At 38.5% G+C, this 19,868-nt stretch overlaps 1 protein-coding gene across 1 annotated transcript; it reads right to left on the bottom strand.

Moving 5' to 3' along the window:
• Positions 1 to 1,959: 1,959 nt before the first annotated feature.
• Positions 1,960 to 6,004, bottom strand: APLNR (apelin receptor). Its single transcript, XM_034420352.3, has one exon. It carries the CDS (start codon positions 5,699 to 5,701, stop codon positions 4,583 to 4,585), a length of 1,119 nt encoding a protein of 372 aa, XP_034276243.1. The 5' UTR covers positions 5,702 to 6,004; the 3' UTR covers positions 1,960 to 4,582.
• Positions 6,005 to 19,868: the final 13,864 nt, after the last annotated feature.

Here is a 19,868-nt window from a genome sequence, read left to right as displayed (position 1 = left end):
AAGGCCAAAATCACCTAATGATTCAGACTATCTAAGCCTAACTTGATCCCACATTTTCTGGTAACTACCATACTTGCATAGGTATCAAGGGAGATTTTCCTGAGTTGCTCCTTTCCTGGTTGTACCTCTGGGTTGACTTCCAAGAAGGTCTTTACTTTCACCACAAGTCCCACCCTCAATCATCTTAAAGATACCTCCTGGCCTCTGAATTTACTTTTCCTCCATGCCTCCACAGTTATGACCAACCTCAACCCATGTCATTGCCTCCACAATACTAAACCCACCATAATCCAATACCACCATAAATTTGGGGTCAAATTCAACCAGACTATTTTGCAAATGAGATTAATGTGTTTGAGAAGCAAAAAAATATTTTGAGAGTATGATTCTATATTGCCCAGCTACAACCTGCAATGCCCACGCTTTATCTGCAGCAATAAAGCAACCTTAAGAAAAATAAAGAGAAATGATTGGAAAAACAAAATAAGCTTTCATAACCTCTAGACTTTATTCCTACTCAGTTTTGGGATGTGTTATCAAACCGTGTGGCCTGAATCTTTCCCAGTCTGGCTACAGCCGTCTCCCTTACTGCAAAGCTGGCAAAGCTGGCAGGAGACCATACAAAGTTAGGTGAATTTGTTTATGAAAACACTTACAGAGTAGGGCAGGAATAGCTAACTTGAAACCCTTTGCAATCTGTGGACTTCAACTCCCAGAATTCCTGACCCAGTATGGCTAGTTCAGGAATTCTGGGAGGTGAAGTTCACAGGTCATAAAGGGGCCATAATTGCCCACCCCTGGAGTAGAGGATGTTTGCAGTCAACTTCACACACCTATCTATGTGTAATGGATGAATAACAGAATACACATTGATAACCCTCCCCATAGAAAAATGATAAACCTGCCCCATTGCCAAACAACAACAACAACAACAACAAAAATCAAAAACCAGTATGCTTAGTCATATGGTTGCAAGCATTAGTGTCTCTTTGGAAAAGTTTTCAAATCCATTCCTTCAAGAAAAAAAGAAATCTTCCGGAGAGTTACAAAAAGGAGTTTGCATAGAACAGTATTTGTCATTTCATCCTTGACATTATATAATTTCCTTTGCACTTAATGATTCTTCTAGCTTCCCCATTTGCTAATCAATTCAGCCCATATGTACAGTATCTCTCTTCCGGATATTTTCCTTATCTCATTACCCCTGATAAGATGCACATTTCAAGTTTTCAGTATTGGCATATTTTCAGGGTAGATAACCCGTAAAAATACCACTAAACATATTTTGTGTATTCACTGTATACAATTCCAATCAATCATAGAGGGTTTTTTTCACCTACTAAGGAATATGTATTTCAGCTAAGGACAAATAATGATTCTAACAGCTGTATTTTATATTTTCAAATGGGGGAAGAAATCCATCATTGTTAATTAGCTTCTTCTCAGCCACCCATGGGAGATTTTCAGGTACAACCTGAAATCTGAACGGCATTTGACAGAATCTAATTTTAACGTCTGCAATGTATCCCCCGTTTTAGCTCAGAAATAATTAAATGTTCCTCTGCCTTGAACCTTAACTACTTTTTTTCTTCTTCATCCCTTTTATTTTCCTTTTATCATTTTGCATGACAAAACATTTTGGGAAATTCCAAAGCATTTCTTGCACGTTGGTTTCTAACTTTGGGGCACTAATGTGGAATCAGAACGGTTCCCTGAGTTGTGTTCATGAAAAGGTCAATGGGCATCATAAATAGACAAGGCTTTATGAACCTGGGACATCTTCTGGTATTATAACCAGTGTTGCAGAAGGGTTGACAACCCCATCCACCTCCTTCTTTCCCTCCAAGACTATTTCATATATGCATAATAATCTATGTCAGTTTTTCTTCTGCCTCACAGAAGAGACAGGGAAGGAAGGAAAACATTCAAACCATACTCTTTTCAATAAAAACTCTGAGGTACACATTCATTGAGGTTTTATTTAATTCTCCAGTTAAATGCTCCAGTTTTCTTTTGTCCATCTTCCAAAGTTAGGTGAGAGATTGTAGCCTCAGTAGCAGAAGATACGATTTGCATACAAGAGGTCCCAGTTGGAGTCCCAAACATCTCCAGCTAGGGCTGAAAAGAGTCACAGCTGTAATCTTTGACAGTTGCCACCACTCAATGTAAGCAGTATTGTCCTAGATGGATCCACATTCTGAATCAGTAAGTCAATTTCATGAGATTCACCCCAGCTGTACTGCTCTGATCACAATAGGAGATGATGTAGGAAAATTGAAAATGAATCCCATGTATATTAATAAAAGAATAAAAACACTATCCAGCTTTTTTGTTTTGCATTATGCATATTCATACCTGTACATAAAAGAGGAGTTCAAAGACAATCATCTGACAATTCACCTCCCTCAGTGAGGACCCTATACTCTCTGTTCCTTCTCTGGTGGTTTTTTAGGCCCTGATTCAACATACTAGATAATGAATCTTAAAATCTATCATTTTATATTACGTTGAGAGTTTTAAAAAAGTAAGATAACACACCCAAGGTCATTTTATACATTCAACAGAATCAAGATGTTGTTGTTTTGTTGGGCTATATCACTTCTGATTGTAGTTGCTTGCATTTTAAGCCTACTATATGCCTACAAAGCTAACATGACAGGGAAAATGTTTTTCTGAAATGTGGTTCTCTAAATTTGGAAAGGCAGTGTTTACTCTCAAGGGTATATTTAAAATTTAAACTTTCTATTTTTACCCTAAAATGGAACAGTCCAGGGCAAACTTATCTCTTCATTCTTTTACATGTATGTGTCACGGTGATGAGTAATAACATGTCCAGCCATGTTTTACTAACTGATAAGAATGTTTTGTTTTATCTTGTATAAAGAAAACTGCCAAATACATTATAAACATTTTAAATCTATAATTCTATCCCAGCAATTCAGATTCAGAATAAACTGTAGAATCTTTTTTTAAAAAAACTATATATGGAATAATAATAGGATAATATGAATACAATTGAATATCTTAATTGATTATTTTTTAATTCAGAAAGAATATTTTAATGTTCAAAACCACTTTTCAGTTTGAAGCACTTCCTTGCAAATTTAATTGCAACAAAAAAATTTACAGTAAAAAAGATTTGATTTTTTTTTTAAAAAATCATTGTCTATATAAATGTACAACTTCTTGTCCAGTTTTACATTGCCCCTTAGTTATTAATAATAAAGGTTGCACCTTTAAAAGCGTTATATAAAAATTCTTAATCAGCAGATCAATTCAATGAAATCTTTAAGAGACTCAAAGCATTTTTCTGCATGACTTAAAACTTTATTCAGTACTTTTATGACATAAAAGTAGAAACTTAGAAAGAAAACGTTTTTATCAATGCAAGCATGATACTATTTCCCAACCTCTGTTAAGATTATCTATTAAGTAGCAAGAATTTTACATTTTATTCTGGGGGAAGGAATTAAGGAAGGAAGGAAGGAAGGAAGGAAGGAAGGAAGGAAGGAAGGAAGGAAGGAAGGAAGGAAGGAAGGAAGGAAGGAAAAGAAAGGAAGAGAGAGAGAGAGAGAGAGAGAAAGAGAAAGAAAGAAAGAAAGAAAGAAAGAAAGAAAGAAAGAAAGAAAGAAAGAAAGAAAGAAAGAAGGAGAGAGAGAGATTTTACTGATGAACCATTCATGAATTTTTTTTTTTTAAAAAAGAATAGTTTTGAATTGAGTGCCTTTACTTGACAGGACAGGCATGGAGCAAAGAACAAACTACAATTGCTATCTATTTGAAAAAGCTGTCTTTATACATAGGAAGAAATAGGTTTGCAGATTGAAGTTTTCTGTCCATGGTGCCAGTTCTCCATTGTGGTGAATATTAAAACTCGAAATTTCAGGGGCTGCAATCATTTCTTCCCATGGAATAAGGAAAATGAAGGAATTAGAAGCTGCCAAGAAACCATGCCTCAAAGTGGCATGATAAGAAAAAGTTAAGAAAATCTGGGGTGTAGAATCGAAGCATTTCTTAAACAGGAACTGTTCCACAGAGCTGAAACACCAAAGCATGACCATAGACAGACCAGATATGCAGCAAGCTCCCAAGTGCATTCCCTTAAAAATGAACCCCTTGATTTCATGCAACTTGTGCACAGTTCTACTGTTTCACTGAACATTTCAAAAACCCATTGCAAGTTTTCAAAACATTTCAAAGCTCAGGGCTGCAAACAACTAGCACAAGCCCCTACGAGTCCATTTAAAAGTCCATGTAAATTTCATTAGAAGAACCATCAGCTGTGTATGCAGCATTGTGTTTTAGAACAGAATGAAATACTTTTTTCCCCCTTCCTAGCATAACCCCTATATAACATAGATATTGTTACAGCAGATAACCAAGCAGAATACAGAAGGAAGGGATGAATATTACATCAGTTAAAACAGACTTACCAATTTAAAAAATTAAAAATGCGACATTAAGAAAAGAAACAGAATCCGATGATGGAATGATGCAAGGGAAAAGAATTAAAAAGGGGGGGGAGTGAGGAGAGATTCATTGTATGCAAAGTTTATCATGGCTGCTTGACATCATTCCATTTTTACCCATGAAGCAAAGTCTCTTGGCTATCAGGGCAGTGTTTCTCCTGCCCTGCTTCCATGTTCTTCCCTAGATGGTTCTGGCTATGACCAGACGAATAGCTGGCTGACTTGTCTCCTGCAGCTCCAGGCAAATGCCCTGCCGTGCAGCAGAGGACAGCCGTGCATGCTTGTCGGAAGCGGGGATCAAAGAAGGCATAGAGAAAAGGATTGAGGCAGCTGTTGACATAGGCCAAGCAGCTGCAGTATGGGTGGAGGTTGCTCAGGAAGGCATGGAAACTGCAGGACAAGGGCATCACCTCCCAGTCCATTAGCATGTAGATGGTTTTCACCAAGTGGAAGGGGAGCCAGCAGATCGCAAAAGTGGTCACAAGGACAATGATAATGGTTAGCAGGCGCTTCCGTTTCCTCAGCCCTTCACTGCGCTCCTTTCGGAAGTGACCTGCAATCGTACGGGCAATGAAGAAGTAGCAAATCAGCATGATGGCAAAGGGGATTACAAATCCCATCAGGGTGGAGGACAAGCCAAGCCCTGCTTCCCAGGCTGCCTCAGTCTTGTTGGTTGCCACACTTGAATAATCCATGAAACATGTCACTTTGTCACTCTCAGTGAACACTCCAGTCCTCCGGAAAATCATGGCTGGCAGGGCCAGGAGAGCTGCCATAGTCCAGAGCACAATGGTCATTAGAAGTCCACTAGCTTTTGACCTCAGCTTGGCATTGGCTATAGGGCGAACGATAGCCAAGTAGCGGTCAAAGCTGAGCCCTGTGAGGCAGAAAACACTGGCGTACATATTGACAAAGACCAGGTAGCTGCTGAGTTTGCAGGCAAAAGAGCCAAAAGACCAGTGGTAGTCCAGGACCACATAGGTGGCCCATAGTGGCAAAGTGACCACAAAGGTCAGGTCAGCGATTGCCAGGTTTGCAATGAATGTATCTGCTGAGCGTCGCTTTTCTTGTCCTCCTCGGAAAATGGTCCATAGCACCAAACCATTGCCAGTGGTGCCCAGAAAGAAAACAAGCAAATAGATGGAAGGAATTAGGATTTTGGAAGAACTCCAGTCGTCGTAGTCACATTCATAGCTGCTTGAGTTATTGTCGGTATCGTTGCCAAATTCCATTTCTGCTGGAAGAAAAGAAGAATGTGCTCTGAAGTTCTTCCTTTTTTTTTTTTTGCTCTTTAATTTCCAGATCACTCAGCAGGATAAATCTTGGCAAAGTTCTTGTGTAGAAGGGAGACCAAAAAAAAAAAAAAAACCACACACACACACACACACACCAGTTGCTGGGTCTCTCAGCTCATTTGTGTCTTTCTGTTGCCTCCTTCTTTTCAAAGCTTTAGACAGATCTGGCCAGTGCCTCCCTCAGTCTGGGTCATCTCTCTCATACACCCACTCACTCCTACTGTAGCAGTAGCTTCCTTTTGACTTGTCTTAAAACCTTTGTATCCCAGCCCCCTTCCCCCAGTCCTCCCCTTGCTTTCACTCAACATCCTTATGTGAATTGGATGAATTGACCCCTGTGGTGCTGGGCAGCTCCATCTGCCATTTGGATCCTCCCCTTCACAAACACTCTCTACATGTGCTCTCACCCTAAGCTTCTCAGAGCAAGGAAAGGAATGTGGCTTAAGACAACCAGAGATGCTGGGTGGGTGGCATGGAGTGATAATCCAAATAACAGGGTTCCCAGATGCCCTGCTAACCTGATCACTCTTGTCTAAAGACTCGGTTTCCCAATTGAGTTTTTTCTCAGTTTCAGCAGCAAAATGATCTAAGCACTTCCACACACACACCCCAAAAAAAACCTAAACATCATTGACTTTAGGACATTCTGTGATCACATTATGATAGCACATTAAGAAAAGTCTGCCACCCCTTGGTTCTGTAGTTGTTGTCTAGATTTAAGCTCACTTTTCTCATTCAGAATATCTTTGTAGAATACATTTTTTTCCAGATTGATAAGGTTTGGATATATTAATGCTTCCATTGTGGAGAGCCAGACTGGTATTTTCACGTAATGTTGTAGTTTAATTTTTTCCCATATATAAAACAACACATTCTTCATATAATGCCTTTGAAAATATCTGTGCACGTACGCCTACCATACCAAAGGAAAGCATGCCAAGCTAGTTGGAGATCATGTCCCTCTAATAATAGTATCCTTCTATTTTTCAGATTTATCCATTCTTTTATCCATGTAAGAACTGACGCCTGATAATATAGTTCCCAGTCTGGAAGTCCAAAACCCCCATTACTTTTGGATTCCTGCAACATTTTCCATTTTATTCTTGCTTTTTTACCTTGCCATATATACTTCAAGATTATTTTATTTAATTCATCAAAAAATTTCTTCTCTAATTTTATCGGTATCGTTTGAAATAGAAAGAGTAATTTTGGTAGTATATTCAACTTGGTGGCCATATCTCCAGATACAATCAGGATATGAGAAAGACATTAAAATATGGGGTTTAAATAAAGAACCAACAGCATTTGATAAGATTCTAATGGGGAACGGATGAAAAATTGATTTTATATATATGTTTATATATATATATATATATATATATATATATATATATATATATATATATATATATATATATATATATATATATATATATATATATATATATATATATGTTTTTCTTCTAGCCAGGTTTTCCCTACGTAGCCAAGGTTTTTTTGTAGCTCCAGCTCAGTATATATATGTGTGTGTGTGTGTGTATATATATATGTGTGTGTGTGTGTGTGTGTGTGTGTGTCTTTTTTCCTTTTTCGTAGGCTTTTATGTGCATATTCTTTCTAGCCAGGTTTTACCTACGTATGTTAAATTGTTCTTAACCAGGGCTGTAGAACCAGGGCTGTAGAACAACTTAACATACGTAGGTAAAACCTGGCTAGAAAGAATATGCATATATATATATATATATATATATATATATATATATATATATATATATATATATATATGATTTATATACCGCCCTACTCCCGAAGGACTCAGGGTGGTAAACAGCCACAGAATAAAACACATAAATACAAAAATTTAAAATAGAAAAAAAACAAATTAAATAATTTGGCTGAGACAAATTTAAAATACCCAATAATTTAAAAACAAATTAAAAATTACATTTAAAAGGGGGGAAGATTTAGGCCAGGCCAGCTTGATGAAATAAGAAAGTCTTGAGCGCGCGACGGAAGGTGCGCAGATCCGGGATCCTCCGTATCTCCGGGGGAAGCTCGTAGGTGCCCCCACAGAAAAGGGTCTCCCCCTGACTGATTCTTAGAAAATATTACAACGGTGGGTTATTTTTCATATTTCTATTTGTATCAATATTTACAGTCACCTAATTACTTAGTTATATATGTACATATATAATTGACTCCTTATTTACTTCTATGCATTTCTATTGAGTACTCGAAAATCATCTTTATATTCCTATTTTTGCCTCCAGCCAGTTGTACCATCTTTGCCATATTAAATAGTAATCAGTATCATCTTTCTCTTGTATTTCTTTTGTGAGCTTATCCAATTCTGCACATTCTGTAATTTTAGCTATTATTTTGTCTTCTGTGGGTAACTGTTCAGATTTCCAATGTTGGGCAAAGAGTATACGTGCTGCTGTGAGGATATGGATGATCAAATATTTTATTTCTTTGGTATATTGTGTTGTGATTATTCCCAATAAAAAGGTTTCCGGCCTCATTTCCAGTTTTTGTTTCGTGATTTCTTCAATCATTGTTTTAATTTGTTGCCAGTATTGTTTTGCCCTTCGGCATAGCCACCAGAGATGATAATATGTCCCTTTCTGTGATTTACATTTCCAGCACATCGGAGATGTATTTGGGAACATCTTGGCTAGGCGCGCCGGTGGGAGGTGCCATCGGTAGAACATTTTGTAAAGGTTTTCCTTATAGGGTATAGACAATGTCATCTTGTAATTAATCTTCCACAGATTCTCCCACTTATCCAATTCAATAGTATGTCCTATATTTTTGGCCCATATTATCATATTCTCTTTGACAACTTCCTCTTCTAATTTGTATTTTAATAGGTACCTATAAATTTTGGTAATCATTTTCTCATCTGTACTTTGTAATATTTTATCCAATTCATTTGGTTCATTTTGAAATCCAAATTGTGCCCGATCAGTTTTATATCTTGATTCTATTTGCATGTATGGCCACCAATCAATGTCTATACCCTGATTTTGTAATTCTTGTCTTGTTTGTAATTCTCCTTCACTGTTGGACTGAATTGATGTGTGTTCGTTTTGTATGTTGTTTCAATGTATCTATGTTGGTTTTGTTTTTTTCTTTTTATTATTAATAAAAACTATTTAAAAAAAAAGAAAGAAAGAAAAGGGTCTCCCCCTAGGGGCCGCCAGTCGACATTGTTTGGCCGATGGGACCCTTTACTTATTGACATTTAAAATGGAGGAGGAGCAAGTCAAAGAAACAATGATTGTATGGGCAAAGAATTTTGGTTATAGTATAGAATTAGAGAAATGGCAAACACTTTGGGACAGGAATTATAAATTCACTATGGCTTCGGCAGATAAAAAAAACCTTTACAAAATGTTTTACAGGTAGCATTTACCACCAGCAAGATTAGCAAAAATATTCAGTAATCTGTCTGGCATACCCCGACAATACTCTGTATTCAAAAATATTTATGAATAAAACAAGAAACAAGAAAAAGAAAGAAAAATCTGTCAATGCAAAGAAATGGTGTGTTCATGCAGAAGTGTAAATAAGCTTTTACTAAGGAAGTTGAGAATTATTCTGCTTGGTTCCCTGAAAGGCTTTGAAAACTAAGGTGGTGGGGGTAGAGCTGGGAAGAATGCAGCCAAGGTGTTGGACTCCCAGCAAACATCTCAGAGAGAAGCATATGAGAAAGAGGGGGGCGTAATTAAGTCATGCTTTGGTCTGCAGAGATCATTGGTGGTGAATTGTTGAAACTTTAGACACATGGGGTATTTCTAGAAGAGCCAAATATTTGAAAAATATTTTGGGAACTTGCCAAGCTGTAGACTAAACTCAAGAGTACCTGAGTTTTAAATATTTGATAAATAATTTATAACAATAATGATACAGTGTATGTATACTAAAATACAGGTAGTCCTCGACTTACGGCCAGAATTTATGTTACTAAGTAAGAAATTTGTTACGTGAGTTTTGTCCCCTTTTATGATTTTCCTTCCCACATTCCCACATGAAGAGCCAAGGTGGCGCAGTGGTTAGAGTGCAGTACTGCAGCTACTTCAGCTGACTGCTAGTTCAGCAGATCAGCGGATCATATCTGACCGGCTCAAGGTTGACTCAGCCTTCCATCCTTCCGAGGTGGGTAAAATGAGGACCCAGATTGTTGGGGGCAATATGCTATTTAGTATACTGTCGATTGTTGTAAGCCGCCCAGAGTCCTCGGAGAGTGGGCGGCATAGAAATATGACTAATAAAATAAATAATAAATAAATTTGTTAGGTGAATCACTGCAGTTCTTAAATTAGTAACGCGGTTGTTAAGTGAATCTGGCTTCTCCATTGACTCTGCTTGCCAGAAGGTCACAAAAGATGGTGACATGACCCCGGGATAACTGCAACCGTCATAAATATGAACCGGTTCTCAATTATCTGAATGTAAATCATATGACCATAGGGATGCTGTGATGGTCATAAGTGTGAAAAATGGTCATAAGTCACTTTTTTCAGTGCTGTTGTAAAATCAAATGGTCGCTAAATGGACTGTTGAAAGTTGAGGACTACCTGTAGGTATTTTTTTCTAAAAGGAGCAAACCTGAATTAAAGTCTATCAACTTAAAAAAAACAACAAGAGAGAGATTATTAGGAATTCATTGTAACTGATCTAAACATCTGCCGTTGCATCTAAAATGCTCAAATTCCAGTTTATTCCCAGTCCGAAAAGAAATGTCTTTGTGCAGTTCCCACAGAAAACACAGCCTTTATACGAAGCACATAATATCAAGAGTAAAGCAGTTTACAAATTAAATAAGAAAAGCCTTTCAGCTGTACAATGTCTAATAAGACTGCATATTCACTAATGAAAAATTGAGACTGTCTTTATATATTAATTTACTACTTGCAGTTTAGGATATGACATTTAGAGGATTAAATCTGACATGGACATAACATCAGATACAGAAACCGTATGAAAGAACAGCTTGAAACCAGGCAACATCTGATCTTCTAGTCTCTACTGGACAGAACCAGAGTATATTTGCTATCTGTCCGTAGAAGATATCACCAGCTCCTTTGAAGTACCTGTAGCAATGGAACTGCTAGCCACCTATCTTGCCTTTTGATGGGTTTTATCTGCCTTCCCAGGAATATCTGGCTTGCTGGATTAGAAAATGGCTTCGTGCTGACCATAGCACCACTCTTACAAGCCATTTAGGGCTTTGGTGTTCAATCTTCCCTTTGTGTTTTACTGATCAGCCTGATAATTTCCATCAGCTGTTCTGGTCATCATCCATGTCCCTGTGTTTATAACATCAGGAGTTCTGTGTTGCGCTATCATCAGAATAACAAAGCAACTAGCAAGTAATTCAGGCCTGTCCCAATTCTTTGAAATGTTAGAATTTTCCCTTGGTTAAAAGTAGGAAAAACAAAACATTCCAGAACAAATTCAAAATCCCTGTGACCTGCATCCTTCAGAGGCCCCAAAAATGACCTTTATAACTCCCTCATTTAGTCTTTGCAACCTCCCTGTAAAGCAGATTAGGCTAAGATTAAATGACAGGCACAAAGTCACCCAGTGAATGAAGGGGGATTTGAACCCAGACCTCTCAAATCCAGGTAACCACCACTCTTCTAACTGGGATTAGTTTAGAAATTAAAGCAAATACCGTATGTCTGGTTTAAACAAGGTCATAATTTGCTCAAATCATACAAATATCTATTGTTAAGTAGTAAGTAGCAGTTTAAATCCTTGGAGAACATATGATCAACCAAAATCCTCAGTGAGACCAACCAAAATATCAAGATAATCAGCAAGCTTTTTAATTTTCCAAGAGTCCTTGTCAGAATAAATAGAATGCAAAATGCTGGTCTGGAAAAAAAACTGAAATAGTGTCGAAGCCATAAAAATCTACTTTGGTCACCATCTTCAGATGGAGTCAGGAAAAGGTGACAAGTTCATTGAGTTATGCTTTCCTGCCAGATGCTATGTGGGTTTCAGGTTACCAACAGTGATGCTTGAACAAAGATGCACAGTAGGTGATTGGATCACCCGTGTTTGAAAAAAATAAAATCTAAAACTTATCTAGATCTGTCTCAGATCTTAAGTGAAATGTACAAGCTGGGTTTAGACTGTTGTACTAGGCCTGGATTTCTTAACCGTAGTTTGTTGAACCAGTCAGATTGGCTGGCTTTTTCAGACATTGCACTAAACCACAAGCCACAAGCCATGTTACAAATGGTGATTGGATTTGCCCAACCCTCTAATAAGAGCCGAGGTGGCGCAGTGGTTAGAGTGCAGTACTGCAGCTATTTCAGCTGACTGCTAGTTCAGCAGATCAGCGGATCAAATCTCACCGGCTCAAGGTTGACTCAGCCTTCCATCCTTCCGAGGTGGGTAAAATGAGGACCCAGATTGTTGGGGGCAATATGCTATTTAGTATACTGTCTTTGGTGTAAGCCGCCCAGAGTCCTTGGAGAGCGGGCAGCATAGAAATATGACTAATAAAATAAATAAATAAATAATAAGCTAAAATCAAACAACCTACATTGGGTTTAGAACAGAGGTCTTCAAACTTGGCAGCTTTAACACTTGTGGACTTCAACGCTATGCTGGCTGGAGAATTCTTGGAATTGAAGTCCACAAGTCTTAAAGCTGCCAAGTTTGAAGACCTCTGGTTTAGAACAATATGTGAACCCAGTCAAGCTTTAAGCAACAGCATTTTTATTCCGTCTCACTGAACAGAAGCTGGAAAAAGCATGGGCTGTTGCATTAATGAAGTATAGGGAGATTATATGCTTGTGTATGAGGCTCAAAGCACATCTTCCGAAAACTTTTTCAAGTGTGCCTAGCTGTACTGTCAAATTTTGGATGGATGATCTCAAACAACTATAATTTAACATTTTGGTGCTGCTTTAGAATATTCCGAATATTCCACGCTTTATTTCAGTAGCCCATAACAACCATATAATGTAAATCAGTGAGCAAAATATTGAGTAAAAGTAGTTCTTTATAAAATTGTGACTAGTTCAGAGAACCGACAAATACCACCTCTGGCTGGCCCCAGAGTGGGGTGGGAATGGAGATTTTGCAATATTCTCCCCCCAGGAGTTGGGTGGGAATGGGGATTTTGCAGTATCCTTCCCCTGCCACGCCCACCAAGCCACATCCACAGAACCAGTAGTAAAAAAAAATTGGATTTCACCACTGAATATAACCCCCAACAGGTGAAAATGAGATATCTTTATTGCTGCAGAAAAGTTAGTAGGTTGGTATATTCAACTACTAGGTGATTTCTGATTTGTTGCTAGATTCAGAATAGCAAAGAAGGATATTTTCCTTGATTGAGCAAACAATAGTTCAGCTTCATCTCATCTTTCTGTTATCCCTACCAAATAATAAGATTGTTCACAAAGAAAGAAAGAAAGCAAACACCAGCAAAGAGGATTTGCCTATCAATATACAAGTAGAAGAGTTGGATGGTATGACCACTCTCCCACTATCTTCCCGGTAATGAAATAGGAATATGTGCTGATACTGAAGAGCTTACTCAAAGAAATCATCAGGGTCTACTTTAACTAGCCAAGCGATATTGATTTGATTTGCAATTTTGAATTGATATTCCACCAAGAATCTGTTACATCTAAAGATTTAACTTGATTTTTTTAATAAAGCAATTTCTCATTAAAACCTTCTCCATCACCATGGTTATTATATAGTTACTCTTTAACACAAAGCGCATTAAATTCTGTAATTCTAGACTTTGGGAACAGTTAAAACACTTTCTTTCCTAATTTTCCTAGAGGTAGGCTGAAGTTCTTGGTAGACCTTAGACAGACTAGAATATGTTACCCTGACTAGGTCAGCCTATTATATTTATTTCTGGGGAATCCTTGAAAAAAAGGAAGTCCACCCCATAAAATCCATATTCTCTATTAGCAGCACCCACCAATTGCTGTTAAGCTATAGATCCCAGGATCCTTCAAACAATGGTCATATGGTCCATGATTAGAGTTTATATTGTGGAAAAAGCCTGAGAATAGGCTATGTTCATATGATTAAGCGTATAAACTAGAAAGCTTGATTAATAAGCATGCATAACACCAGTTTAAGACCTGCTTGTGACTTTTAAACTAAGCCTAGTGGCTTTGTGAACCAAAGATTTAATGATTCAAGAATAAGCATGTTACTTCTCAGTCAACCTTGGTGAGTATGAGTCCTAGTTCTAATTAAAATGTGTGCAATAATTTTATGTCTTGCATAAAAATTGCATCAAGATTGCATAAATTACAACTCCTACTAGATGAAAAGGATACAGGGGGATGACACCTGAAAGCTCCATCACGCCTTAATAGTCAGAATAGACTTGTTTTTAGCAAGAATTGGTACCCCAGCTGCTGTTTTTGTTGCTACAACTCCTTCAATATTGGAAAGTTATATCAATCCTTTAAAATGCATGAATGAGAATAGTTGCTCATTATTTTTCATACCGGGTATTTTTGTTTTTAAGATTAAAAAGGTATAGAAAAAGCAAGGAAGAGAAGCATTGCTGATTTGAGCCAAGTAGTTTACTGGGATAAACTACTTGATACCTTTACTGAAGATAAGCAGAGTGCTGTAAATCAAGAAGAGCCTGGAGATTTTATTTTATTTTTTGTTGGTTTGTTTAGGCCAGGGGTGTCAACTCAATTTCATTGAGGGCCACATCAGGATTATATCAGGGACGCCTGTGGTGGCCCAAACACTCTGGCCCGTGAGGACAGGCTCCTGAGCTCCATTTTCAGCTGCCACGGTTTCCTGCAACCATCTGCCATTGAAAATGGGGCTCGTAAGGCCCTCCCGAGCTCCGTTTTTACTGGCAGAAGCACCCTGGGCCGGTCCTTCGCTGTTTCCAGGGTGGCCCTGCAGGCCAGAATTAAGTACTCTATGGGCTGGATCTGGTCCCCAGGCCTTGAGTTTGACACCCCTGGTTTAGGCCAAAATCATTCTTCCCTGTTCAGCATAAAGAAGGGAAAGGTTTCTATATGAAAAGATTTGCTATTCAGCTGAAAGTTGGTCAACATTTCTTCCTTCGGTCCATCACCTTTGTATTTCTGTCACTTTAAACTCTGTGCTACAAATGTGCGATGTAAGAAAAAAAAAATTAACAAGAGATGGGGGTGGGGAAAGGAAATAGGATGGAGACAGGAAGGCAAGTCAGGAAAAGAAGAAATGGGTCATGAGCCCAGGACGTAGCAAGCAAAATATTTATAGTCTGTCTCACTGTAACAATAAGGGGATATGAATAGCAGAGAATCCCACTCTGGATGAGGAGTGGCTTAAGATAGTTTTAAAAGTTTTTAAAATGTCTGTGTCTTCCTTTAAGATCTCAGTAAATTGCAAAAGAGTTAAGACATTTCATGACAAACAAGCCATAATTCAGCCATATTATTGTTTGCAGCAAGGAAAGGAATAATACTATCTCTTAGGTTAAATTACAGTGGTCATAATATGAACCCTTGCCATTGCCATGCTGGTGGAGATACCAGGAATTTAATTAAGTGCATTATCTGCCTTTCCTCTGATTTTATGTCAGCAACCATGGGATTCAACATGGGCTTGATTCTGTCTCTTCACTGTCCCAGCCAAACACCTTGATTATAGGTAGTCCTCAACTTACAACCACAATTGAGCCCAGACTTTATGTTGCTGAGACATTTGTTAAGTGAGTTTTTACGACCTTTCTTACCACATTTCTTAAGTGAATCACTGCAGTTGTTAAATTAGTAACATGGTTGCTAAGTGAATCTGGCTTCCCCATTGACTCTGCTTGTCCAAAGCTTGCAAAAGATGATCACATGACTCCAGAACACTGCAACCGTCATAAATATGAACCAGCTGTCAAGCATCCGAATGTAAATCACGGGATCATGGGGATGCTGCAATACTGCCCCATGAGTCAATACGTGTGAAAAATGATCATGTCACTTTTAACAGTGCTGTTGTAACTTTGAACAGTCACTAAATGAACTGTTGTAAGTCGAGGACAATCTGTATTACATGAGACACTAAATTAGCAGGTCAACTTCATGTTAATCTATTAACCCAGCCAATACAGTTGCTCTGATCAAGCTCCCCAAACATGACAAACCCTCTGTATTTAAATCAATGATTCCTTTATTAGGAGCGCCAGCAGCCCCAGCAAAAAGTTTCTCTCTCAACGCAGGCTAACAAGTCTGTCCAGCAGGGAGATAAATAGTTGTCTGCCACCTCTATTCATCTCTGCCCCCTGCCGTTTATCTCCCAAGCTAGGGTGGGGCTTCACTAACAGCAGTGGCTGTTCCATCCCATGGATCGGCCCACAGATTTCCACTGCTCTCCTCTCCTCTGCCTTCTGTGCATCTGCGTGTCAGGCACTGGACCCAGCTGTTCCTCCTCTTCCTCATCAGCCACCTCCAGACCTGGGGACTGTTGACTCTCCATCTGAGGGCTGATGGACGGCCCAGGCCTCATTTGGCTGTTGGAGGGGCCGGCGGCCAACAGGCTACAAGTGTGCAAAACCATGACTGCCTAAGTAACTATAAAATCACAGGCACTGGCTTTTTTCCAAATCATATGGTTGGCATCAACTTAAAGATAACAGATGAACGTCAAATTTAAGTCAAATTGAATTCAATATCTGCCTTTGGTGAGGGCAGATACTGAACACTAGATTCTTTGCATTGCATATCAGAAGTGAAAAATGGATGAAACTTTTGAAATGGCCAACAGGGCACTTGACCTAACCTCATCATCTTCTGAGCAGCCTCTAAATAATGTCTTTTTTTTCCAGCTTTTAATATTATGTGGCATATACCAAGACCAGCAGTTTTTATGCCAACAGCATAAAATAATGCATGTAATAATTCTTCATGGTTTATGACAGTGATACAGCTATAATTCTTCACAACTATTACAGAATAAAGGAACAAGCTATTTGTGCAACATGGAAATGGATTGCTGGTTAAATTTAAGTAAATTGACCAGAGAGTCACTTTCTGGCAAGCAGATCAAAAATATGTTTTAATAGTTGAGGTTTTGCATACAGTGCATAGAGGCAGTTTCTTCAGTGAAATTCTGCTAGCCACTTTAGTACCCGAGAATTATTCCAAAATTCATTGACAGTTAATATATTATTAGTACTGTCCAAAACTTGCACCAGCTTATGGAAGCTCAATAATCATTATCAATAGGAAGAGAGGCTTGAACTTTCTCAAAATGATGCTTTCATATCGTTTTGTAGGCTAGCACAATATATGCGGTGTGTAAACCATACTGGTGGGAGTTTCCGGAGCTTTTTCATTTACTTATGATAGCATTCTTAGTATAAATTGAACACTGTGTGTAAGGTTATATGAATGTGTGCATAAAAGGTATTATTTCACATGAAACTGCTTTAATACTAATTTGCATGTAAAAGTTATGTAGAAAAGATGCCCCTGGATGGACTGGTTTATTTTCCACTGATGAGAACAGAAATCCATTGACCCTGATGCCTAGCAAGATCATGCCTCCATATGGTCATATCTGTCATACATCTGTGATGCCATTTCTCGTATTTCATCTGGAAATCCCTGCAGAGATTCTAGAGATTCATGAACCCTGCAGGAAATTCTGTGGAGCAAAGGCCCAAGACTGAAGGCAGAAACCGTTAACTAGAACACCGAAGTCTATGCAGCATTTTTCAAAAAATGCCCCCTGGAAGGAAGAAAATAATACTGGTAGGACTTCATTAGCATTCAAAAAGCTAGTGTAACAATTATAAATCTTGTAAGATTTATTGAGTTACGAGTTGAAGTGTTTGAATGGAGAAAACAATATTCTTTAGATAAGGAAATTTGAGGCTTTGTGGGTAAATACAGCTGTTAATTATAATATTGGTTATAGTGATGGGTGGAAATACAAGCTCAGATCATTATTGCAAATTTAAGTTTGGCATAATTGCTATTAATCTTTTCATCGTTCCCATCACCCACCTCCTTCCACTTATGACTGTATGACTGTAATTTTGTTGCTTGTATCCTTACGATTTATATTTATATTGTTTCCTGATTGCTTATTTGTACCCTATCACTATCATTAAGTGTTGTATCTTATGATTCTTGATGAACGTATCTTTTCTTTTATGTACACTGAGAGCATATGCACCAAGACAAATTCCTTGTGTGTCCAATCACACTTGGCCAATAAAAAATGCTGTTGTTCTGTTCTGTTCTGTTCTGTTCTGTTCTGTTCTGTTCTGTTCTATTCTATTCTATTCTATTCTATTCTACAGGTGAAACTCGAAAAATTAGAATATTGTGCAAAAGTTCATTTATTTCAGTAATGCAACTTAAAAGGTGAAACTAATATATGAGATACTCATTACATGCAAAGCGAGATAGTTCAAGCCTTGATTTGTCATAATTTTGATGATTATGGCTTACAGCTCATGAAAGCCCCAAATTCACAATCTCAGAAAATTAGAATATTGAAAAGGTTCAATATTCTAGGCTCAAAGTGTCCCACTCTAATCAGCTAATTAAGGCATAACACCTGCAAAGGGTTCCTGAGCCTTTAAATGGTCTCTCAGTCTGGTTCAGTAGGGAATCACAATCATGGGAAAGACTGCTGACCTGACAGTTGTGCAGAAAACCATCATTGACACCCTCCATAAGGAGGGAAAGCCTCAAAAGGTAATTGCAAAAGAAGTTGGATGTTCCCAAAGTGCTGTATCAAAGCGTATTAGTAGAAAGTTATGTGGAAGGGAAAAGTGTGGAAGAAAAAGGTGCACAAGCAGCAGGGATGATCACAGCCTGGAGAGGATTGTCAGGAAAAGGCCATTCAAAAGTGTTGGGGACTTTCACAAGGAGTGGACTGAGGCTAGAGTCAGTGCATCAAGAGCCACCACACAGAGATGGATCCTGGACATGGGCTTCAAATGAACAACAAACGTCAGAAGCATCTTACCTGGGCTAAAGACAAAAAGAACTGGTCTGTTGCTCAGTGGTCCAAAGTCCTCTTTTCTGATGAGAGCAACTTTTGCATCTCATTTGGAAACCAAGGACCCAGAGTCTGGAGGAAGAATGGAGAGGCACACACTGCAAGATGCTTGAAGTCCAGTGTGAAGTTTCCACGGTCTGTGTTGATTTGGGGAGCCATGTCATCTGCTGGTGTTGGTCCACTGTGCTTCATTAAGTCCAGGGTCAACGCAGCCGCCTACCAGGAGATTTTGGAGCACTTCATGCTTCCTTCCGCAGACGAGCTTTATGGGGATGCTGACTTCATTTTCCAGCAGGACTTGGCACCTGCCCACACTGCCAAAAGTACCAAAACCTGGTTCAATGACCATGGGATTACTGTGCTTGATTGGCCAGCAAACTCGCCTGACCTGAACCCCATAGAGAATCTATGGGGCATTGCCAAGAGAAAGATGAGAGACATGAGACCGAACAATGCAGAAGAGCTGAAGGCCGCTATTGAAGCATCCTGGTCTTCCATAACACCTCAGCAGTGCCACAGGCTGATAGCATCCATGCCACGCCGCATTGAGGCAGTAATTGATGCAAAAGGGGCCCAAACCAGGTACTGAGTACATATGCATGCTTTTCAGAGGTCCGATATTGTTCTATGTACAATCCTTGTTTTATTGATTTCATGTCATATTCTAATTTTCTGATTGTGAATTTGGGGTTTTCATGAGCTGTAAACCATAATCATCAAAATTATGACAAATCAAGGCTTGAACTATCTCGCTTTGCATGTAATGAGTCTATCTCATATATTAGTTTCACCTTTTAAGTTGCATTACTGAAATAAATGAACTTTTGCACGATATTCTAATTTTTCGAGTTTCACCTCTATTCTATTCTATTCTATTCTATTCTATTCTATTCTATTCTATTCTATTCTATTCTATTCTATTCTATTCTACCTTGGGCAGGGATGAAATGTAAAATTTGTTACTACCGGTTCTGTGGGCATGGCTTGGTGGTGGTGGTGGTGGTGGGAGTTAATGTGACTGGGTGGGCATGGCCAACTTTTTTTTTTAACTTTTAAAAGCATTTTTTTTTACCACCTCGATTATCGATATCAC

This window comes from Pantherophis guttatus, chromosome 1, assembly GCF_059756535.1.
Source record: "Pantherophis guttatus breed Tessera chromosome 1, ASM5975653v1, whole genome shotgun sequence".
Lineage (NCBI taxonomy): Eukaryota > Metazoa > Chordata > Lepidosauria > Squamata > Colubridae > Pantherophis > Pantherophis guttatus.
This window is presented reverse-complemented; position numbering and strand designations above follow the sequence as displayed.

Bases quoted from the DNA above. Each gene is read 5' to 3' on its own strand.
- APLNR (XM_034420352.3), bottom strand. From the start codon at position 5,701: ATGGAATTTGGCAACGATACCGACAATAACTCAAGCAGCTATGAATGT.